Source organism: Jatropha curcas, chromosome 1, assembly GCF_041381405.1.
Source record: "Jatropha curcas cultivar XTBG-Jc1 chromosome 1, XTBG_Jcur_1.0, whole genome shotgun sequence".
NCBI lineage: Eukaryota > Viridiplantae > Streptophyta > Magnoliopsida > Malpighiales > Euphorbiaceae > Jatropha > Jatropha curcas.
In genome coordinates, this window is record NC_143151.1 from 24,713,772 (window position 1) to 24,722,959 (window position 9,188).

General features: G+C 32.2%; 1 protein-coding gene across 1 annotated transcript; it reads left to right on the plus strand.

Moving 5' to 3' along the window:
• Positions 1–5,244: 5,244 nt before the first annotated feature.
• On the plus strand, positions 5,245–9,188 carry LOC105644116 (L-ascorbate oxidase homolog). Its single transcript, XM_012229717.4, has 8 exons — positions 5,245–5,503; positions 5,597–5,706; positions 7,061–7,331; positions 7,426–7,528; positions 7,652–7,997; positions 8,112–8,477; positions 8,591–8,669; positions 8,761–9,188. Exons 1-8 carry the CDS (start codon positions 5,369–5,371, stop codon positions 8,971–8,973), a joined length of 1,623 nt encoding a protein of 540 aa, XP_012085107.1. The 5' UTR covers positions 5,245–5,368; the 3' UTR covers positions 8,974–9,188.

Below are 9,188 nucleotides of genomic sequence, written 5' to 3' on the forward strand. Positions count from 1 at the left end.
ATGTCGAGCAGTAGCCCTAAGGGTGGCCCGTGACTTACGGTTGGACAGCAGAAGACGTGCATGCATAGAGAAACGCCATTCATGCATATAAAGAGAAGCGTGCAACGTGAATTTGATGGAGTAGAAAGCCAAGTCTAGGACCAATAGAAAAAATTTCTAGAGTTCCAAATTTTCCATGCATAAAGGGCAAAAAATTCAACTCTTTCTTTACCATGAGTATTATAAACTTGTAACAAATATTCTAAAAAGAAATATTAGGGGTTGGTGCACCAAAACCACTTCAACTCCATACTCCCATAGAACTTAAAACAATGCACCAAAACCTGATCCACATCCTCCTCCATATTACAAAACACATGCTCACCAGTAGCTTCTATGCCTCTTTTTAACAAGTTTTCCTTTGTAGGTAATATACCCCTTATTGCTCTCCACATAAAATCTCAAATTTTTGGAGGCACATCAAGCTTCCATATTCTACCCCATATTCCACCATTGTACCTAGGAGGCGCTCTACCCAACACACTAAAAGCCACCCTGTAACCTGATTTAACACTATAACAACCCCTATTTTCAAAATGTCATATGAAAGTGTCTTTAGCACTAGAAAAGCTCAAGGGAATGTTAAGAATAACACGGATATCATCCATACTAAAGAACTTCATAACCTTACTCACATCCCATCTCTTTTCTCCACTCACAAAAAGGTCACAAACTCTCATGGTATCATCAATAAACACACCTCCATCATGCCCTCGAAAAAATCATTTTTAAGAATCCAAGGGTCTTTATTAATAAAAAATTTTTTGCCATCACCTACATGTCATTAAAACCCATGATTTAAGATATTGTTTGAACATAAGATACTCTTCCAAACAAAACTTGGATTACGTCCTAAAGACGTGTTTAAAATTAAAGCCCCCTTTATGAAAATATTTAGCTTTGAAAATTTTATAAAAGAGAGAGTTAGTTTTGGTTAATAACCTCCACTTTCTTCCCAAGCATAACAACATTAAAGTAAAATAAAGATCCCTAAAACTCATCCCTCCCTTCCTTCTTTGGACCCTTCATCTTATCCCATGATAGCCAATTAATACCACGACTCCCCTCTTTTTTACCATTCCATAACTTGAAGCTCATTGCACACCATGGTAGGGTTCAAGAAGACGCTCATACAATAAGTAAGGATGACTTAGGTAATAGATTTAATCAGAACCTCTCTACCCACTCTAGATAAAAATTTGTCACCCCAACTGTTCAATCTCCTCCAAAGATTATCTTTAAGAAAATAAAAAAATTTTATTACAACCAGTAAAAGAAGCCAAAACAAGGTAGTTCCTACCACAAAGAGGATTAGTTACCTCGAGAATATTAGAAACATCATTACAAAGAGCATCGGGAACATTAAGTGTAAACATGATACCCGATTTTTGATAATTAACAGACTGCCCATAAGCTATATCATACTTAGAAAAAATACTACGAATTTTATTAGCCTCTAAAATGCTAGCATTAAAGAAAACAAGGAATCATCAGTGAACAATAAATGAAAGACCCGAGGAAATTTCACCCCTATCTTATAACCATGAATACAATCCCTCCTTTCAGACTTAGAAAAAACTAATGAAAGACCTTTAGCACAAACTATGAAAAGATAAGGAGATAGAGGATCTCCTTAACTCAAACCGCTTTCAATAATAATTGGACCAATCTGACTCCCTTTGAAATTAACCATATACTGAAAACTAGAAACACATTATACATCCCCATAGGCAAAATCCAAGGGTGCATTGGTAGATCAAAAATTAAACATTTTCAAGAATTTTTCAACCATAGCAGAAGCAACATGACATAACAACTCAAATCAGATAGTAAACATTGATAAATCAATTAAATACTCAATCTGATTTATTATAGACATCAAAAAAATATAAAGTTAAACCTATCACTGAATATAGCTCACTAAAACTAGTCAACAGAGTTTGTGTAAGTCAGTAACTGACCACAACAACCTCAGAAATCAAATAATCATAATGCAGCACATATAACATAATTGATTCATCAAGCATAATGGATAATCAAGTGATTGTGTGAGTATATTCAACTATAACTACTAAGAGATGAAAGAGGAGAAAACAACACAATCAATTTTATAGTGGTTCAGTGTTTCTCATGCCTACATCCACTCCTTAAGAAATCATCTTGAGATCTTAACTATCATACTCTTTTCAAAGGCAAGAGCAAACCAAGTACAATGGAAATAGTTCAACTCCTAGACCTAACCATTCCCCAAAGTTTTTCAAAGAATTTACAAACTTGTTCTTTCTAGTTTTTATCAAAGAACTAGATAAAAATTTAACCCACTAGTTTTTAATAAGAACTAGAAAACTTACAAGAATTGCTCTTACTCAAGAGAGGTGCTTGATTATCCAAACAATAAAAGCTTTATTCTCACAAGATTTTGATTTAGTTTTCCTCTACTTTATTCTAAATTAACAAGAACCTATATTAGAAAGAGAGTTACGCTCATTTAAGCTTAGGAAAGAGATTTAAAAATATTTTTGAATTCAGTTTTGAATATCTCTCTCAAAATATAGTTCATCCTCTTTTCTTAGAGATAATGCATTTCAAGCATGAAGAAGAAGAAAGAGATGAAGGCTTATGATGAGAGTTTTTAAAAATAAAACAATAAACTCAAATTTTCTCTCATGCTTGTTCAAGATTTTTGCCAACCTTTTATATGCAAAACAAATTTTTCTTCCCATTGAAACTGCAGAGTTAACCTTACAAAGAAGAAGAAGGGAGAAAAAAGATGGGGGGTAGATTTTCAGCAAGAAAGAGAGAAAGGTTTGGGCTATGGTACTATATTAGGAAGTGGGTTTTTCAAATTTAAAAGCCTAATGTGGTTTTAAGATCTTATTTGCCCCCAAAATCTTTTTATCAAAAAGAATATATATTTTTAATTTGAAAAGTGTAATTTGAAATACCTTTTTCCCTCTGAATATTTTAAAAAATATTATTTTAATATAAAGATATTCTTTAAGTATGACAAATCAAAAAGCTAGAAAGTTGATTTTGATTTTAGCTAGAATAGACATAATTGATCTTTCTATTTTAACAAAATGAATTAGACTCAACTAACTAACTTACTAAACATATGGTCTTCAAGTCTCCAAGTAGTCCTTATACATTGATCTTCAATAGGATAGACTATGATCTTCAACTTTATGAGAATTCTTGATTAAATTTCCTACAAAGAAAATTTAGAGAACACAATATAATAAATTATTTCAATTTATTATTTTTGTTAATCATCAAAATAAGAGGTTGTAAAAGCCCTTGAGCCAACAAACACATATACATCCAATTAATCTGTTGTTCTGTAAAACCCATATGAAAAAGCATATCCCTCAAATAATCCTAATTACCCGATCATAAACTTTACTAATAACAATTTCAAGAGCATAGGAACCCATACCCATCCTAATTCTTCTACACATATTATGCATAATTTCAGAGGCAATAAGAAAATTATCAAAAATAAGGCGGCTAAAACAAATGAAGACTGCTTATCAAAAATAATATTAGGCAAAACCTATTTGCTAAAGCTTGGGTTAAAATTTTATACAAGATATTACACAAAGCAATGGGAGGCACTCGGGCTATCATTTTTTAGAATAAGCACAATATAATTTATTTTGATTTGTTACTATGGATACAAATATAATGTATGCAAAAACAAAAAAAAAAAAAAAAATAATTGTTGGATGACAAAATAAGAAAAAATTAAAAATGTAAAAATTCTAATATAGAAAAATATTAAAAGAAGATATTCTTTATTTTTTTAATTAAGAGAATTTAAATTTAAATAAAAAGATAATATAACCGGTCAAATTAATTTACTTTTATCAAATAAAATGATGCTAATAATATTTGACAAATAAAATTTTCCCTTTTTTTTTCTGATACTATTCCATTTACTACATCGTATACACATCATTACACGTTGAACCAAACTTGAAGGAAATTATTAAAATATTTAGCAGCCATGAATGCGTGTGACAGAATTGACTTTCAAGGCATCCAAAAATAAATAAATAAATACAACTGGAAATGTTTAATGTACTTACTATTCTTATAATATATACATATTATCCATGCCCTCATTAAAGATTAAAACTTAAATAAAAAGAAGCACGTTTCGTCTTATAAAATGTGAATGTCATCTCCAATGTGTTTGCTCCTAGGTATTACGCTGTCTCAAATTTTTTATTTTCCATTTAAAAAAAGGATTAAATTAAAATTAAGGTCTATCAGACACTATTAACTATTTTAATAATTGTTTTAAAATATTTGGTTACAATTTGATTTTTGTTTAATTAATTTAGTTTCAATTAATTCAATTTAAGCAAAACTATATTTATAATTACTATAAAATTGAGTAAATACAAAAATTAAAAATATTTTTTTACAAAAAAAATTTCCAACTTGCAATCCAGTCAAATTGCAGCTCTCTGAAGCTCTCTTTCTTCCAATCACTATCTGTCCCTGTTTCCTACTTGCTTTTATCATTGCTGTCACCAGCAAAATGGAATGTCACAGACTTCAATTCTATTTTTATTTTATTTTCCAAAAACACACTAATTTCACAATCCCATTCCCATTTATTAGCATCTTTCATACGCAATTTCCATCAACCCTCCGTTGATTGCTTGTGGGTCCACTGAAGGAAACTTATAACATCCGTCGATTCCAGAAAGTCATTTCGTGTTTGGTTCATCAGCAATTACCCACATGGATTTTCCGTGTGTCCCGTCAGTAATCACGGACCATCCGCTATCTTCCAGCACATGAATGTGAAATCAAAAAAACACCACGCGGTTGTTCAGGTTTTATCACCTACTCCTAACCCACACCATAACAAGACCATCATAACCACTACAACAGTTGCTCTTAAACGTGTTATAACTTTACTGGTTACGATTATACCATTAGTAGTTCTTTATGTAGAAGAACATGAATTATTTAAAAAAAAAAAAAAAAGAAAGTGGAGCCCCCACCGTTTTCCAACATATTCCACGTAGAAACCCAACCGACACGGTGACAACAATTTTCTTTCCATTTTTTATTTTAATTTAATTTTTCTTTTTTATTTGGATTTTTTCTTTTTTAATTTATTATTTCTCATTTTTTTTTAGATTCCCTCCTTTATGTTTATACTTTAAATAGCTACCTGTATCAATTACCAACACTTCAATCAATCAATATATAAGTGTTTGTTTTAGACTGACTTGTGAAAATACCTCTCTTCAATTCTTTTATTTATTCATTCATTTTTCACTAATTCTCCATATTTCATTTTCTTGTAACAATGGAAGCTACAAGCTGGGTTATCTATGGTGTTCTTTGCACTTTTCTTACTGTTGTTGGAGCTGAAGATCCTTACAGATTCTTCGACTGGAATGTTACGTATGGCGATATTTATCCACTTGGTGTAAAACAGCAGGTATGTGATAGTAACTGGTTGTCGTTCACATAAATTTTACATTTCAAGATTGATCTGAAAATGATATTCATATATATGTATATGTTTTTACAGGGAATTCTTATCAATGGACAATTTCCAGGACCTGATATATATTCTGTCACCAACAACAATCTTATCATCAATGTACATAATAGCTTGCCAGAGCCTTTTCTCATTTCATGGTGAGAATTACAATGTTTATTTCATATAAATCATACTCTAGTTTTCTTTAAGGTCTGTGTGTATAGCATGTTATAATGATTTGCCTTAAATCCCTTTTACCTTTATAAATTTTGCATGAACACAAAAAAAAAAAAAAAAAGGTATGATAATTATTTTTTAAAAGAAAAAGATAATATGGAGTGATGGAAAATAATATGGTATAATAATTAAATATACACGGTATAATAATATGGACTTTCTCTAAAGAAACCTCATAATTATTGTTACGTATTTTATTTTATTTTACACGGTTTTCCAGCTTAACAATATACACTGCCTATCTTTTTTAGATTTTTGAAAAGCAAATTCCATCGCATAAAATGGTCATCACGTATCATTTACATTACCTTTTAGGGCTGCAAACCTCAACTGCACATACATTTTATAGCTCTTAGTTAGTTACATGCAAGAATGTAAAAATGGCATTACATGCAAAAATGGCAATGTAGGTTGTTTTTTTTTCTTTTTCCTTTTCTGAAAAAAAAAATAATTAACTTGGAAAATATGATGCCGCACTTGGATTATAGATGAGCAATTTTGTAAAGACATACTAAGCTATAGAACTCGTAGATACAAACTTTTTCACAATTGGTATAGATATTATATTAAATTTAAGTATAGAATTTGATTTTAGAATATTAAAATATGGAATATGAAATGTGGTTAATATTTCAACATTGTTCATTTATGAATTTTTTTAATAATGTAAATAAAAATTAATAAAGGTTCAATATTTGAATTCATTAACCTTTAAAAATGTCAATTTAACTTCAGTGTGAATCTAATTAAAAAAATCAATTGGATTGAAAAATAAATATTATCTATATAATTAAATAATTAAGTAAAGGGTAAAAGGAAGAAATGCTGACTTTTTATGATCACGTAATAATGGTGGATTTGATCTTAGAATAGTAGAATTATGACCAACATTAATTCTTGTTGTAGATGTGAATTGTGACGTTCACTCTATTATTTATTGCCTTTAAGCTTTTAGTTGTTTTTTGAGTATTGATTTTCAGATTAATGAACAAGAACAACTGTAAAGTGAAATGTGATTATTTGGTTGGCTTATTGGTCACGAGTCAAGTCCTCTCTTTCTTGTTCCTTGTTTTACTTTTCCTCTTCCTTCTTTCCTAATTTTTTTTTTTCAATTTTTGTAATTGTGACATTAGTGCGGATTTAACTGTGCATAAAACGGAATAGAACTGAAAAATTCAACCGAGTCCAACTAGTTTGTCAGTAGAACTTATTGGTCATTGATCGGTTGAGATCTTATGAGTTGAAATGATACTGATCAATAATATGGCATTCCAGGAATGGGGTTCAACAAAGGAGAAATTCATATCAAGATGGAGTATATGGAACAACTTGTCCAATACCACCAGGCAAGAATTTCACTTACACATTACAAGTGAAGGATCAAATTGGCAGCTTCTTCTATTTCCCATCTCTTGCCTTCCACAAGGCAGCTGGTGGCTTCGGGGGCATCCGGATTCTTAGTAGGCCATTGATTCCGGTTCCATTTCCTGAACCAGCCGATGATTTCACTGTTCTTATTGGAGATTGGTTTAAGACTAACCACACGGTAATTAAATTAACAGCATCCAGCTCTAAATTGACATTGTTATATAATTATAATTCAAAATATTAACAATGTTTTGCCCTATTTGTGATTTCAGAAATTGAAGGCAATTTTAGATCGTGGGCATAGGCTCCCTTTTCCAGATGGTATTTTGATCAACGGTCGTGGACCCAATGCTACATATTTCACATTTGAACAAGGTAATTTTTGAAATGGGTTCTGCGAATTAAAACTCTTAAATACTTGATTTAAGAGTCATTAAACTCTTTAAGTCTATGTAGTAAGTAGTAAACAGGCTGAGATGATTAGTAAACCTATTGCAGGAAAAACTTACAGGCTGAGAATATCAAATGTGGGACTCCAGAATTCGCTCAATTTTCGAATCCAGGGCCACACAATGAAGCTGGTCGAAGTTGAAGGAACCCACACAGTCCAGACAACCTATTCATCATTGGATGTCCATGTTGGTCAATCTTATTCAGTCTTAGTCACAGCTGATCAGCCTCCTCAGAACTATTACATTGCAGTTTCAACTCGGTTCACCTCCAAGGTCCTTACCACCACTGCCATTCTTCACTATAGTAACTCTAACAAGCAAGTCTCCGGTCCAATCCCCGGTGGACCGACCACTCAGATCAACTGGTCACTTAATCAGGCTCGCTCCATTAGGTACGTGATTTTATAAGTTTTGTGGGTCTTATAAATTTTGAATTAGAAGATGCAAATTTATATCCTAACTAATAATCTTTTATCAAAAATTGATATCAAACTATTGATTACCAGGACAAACCTTACAGCAAGTGGACCAAGACCAAATCCTCAAGGATCATACCACTATGGACTAATAAACATTAGTAGAACAATCAAGCTAGAGAGCTCAGCAGGTCAAGTTAATAGGAAGCAGAGATACGCAGTTAACAGTGTATCATTTGTTCCTGCTGACACTCCTTTAAAGATTGCTGATTACTTCAACATTAGTGGCGTTTTTCGAGTTGGAAGCATTCCTGATTATCCAACACACAAGAAGATGTATCTTGACACTTCCGTCATGGGCGCTGGTTTCAGGGACTTTGTCGAGATTGTGTTTCAAAACCATGAGAACATTGTCCAAACATGGCACATCGATGGATACAACTTTTGGGTTGTTGGGTAAGTGTTGTTTTCACGTATCATATTACATTTAACTCTCCCGAGCGCCCACACACGTAGAATGCTTCGTGCACGGGATCGCTTTTTTCACTGACTAATTTGCATATTTGCAGAATGAATGGAGGAGTATGGACATCAGCTAGTCGTAATGAATACAATCTTAGAGATGCAGTTTCGCGTTGCACCACACAGGTGAGATATTTCAATTTTGTTATTGATTTTTGTTGAGTATGCAAGCACTTAAATTGGTAGCCAATGCTAATTAGCAATCCTGTGTGTGCAGGTGTACCCAAAGTCATGGACTGCTATATATGTGGCGCTTGATAACGTGGGAATGTGGAATGTGAGGAGTGAATTTTGGGCCAGGCAATACTTGGGCCAACAGTTTTATCTGCGGGTTTATTCTCCAGTGAGGTCTATTAGAGATGAGTACAATATTCCAAAGAATGCACTTCTGTGTGGCAGGGCCAAGGCCGAAACGACATTTCGTCTATAAAAAAGTTGCTGCTGTTTGTATAACTTTGTAATGATTATATGCTCCTATCTCAGTCTCATTTTTTTTTTTTTTTTTGCTTTTAAATTTTTATTTGGTTTATAACAAAGCATTCATTTGTCGGTGTTTATACGGGGTTCTACCCCAGCCCAACCAAGTTGAGTGAATAAAAATTTGTAATGGGCCCACTTATATGCAACTGTTACTCATTTAATTAA

Bases quoted from the DNA above. Each gene is read 5' to 3' on its own strand.
- LOC105644116 (XM_012229717.4), top strand. From the start codon at position 5,369: ATGGAAGCTACAAGCTGGGTTATCTATGGTGTTCTTTGCACTTTTCTT. The intron at 5,707-7,060 runs GTGAGAATTACA...ATGGCATTCCAG, and splicing joins GAGCCTTTTCTCATTTCATG to GAATGGGGTTCAACAAAGGA. The intron at 7,332-7,425 runs GTAATTAAATTA...TTGTGATTTCAG, and splicing joins GGTTTAAGACTAACCACACG to AAATTGAAGGCAATTTTAGA.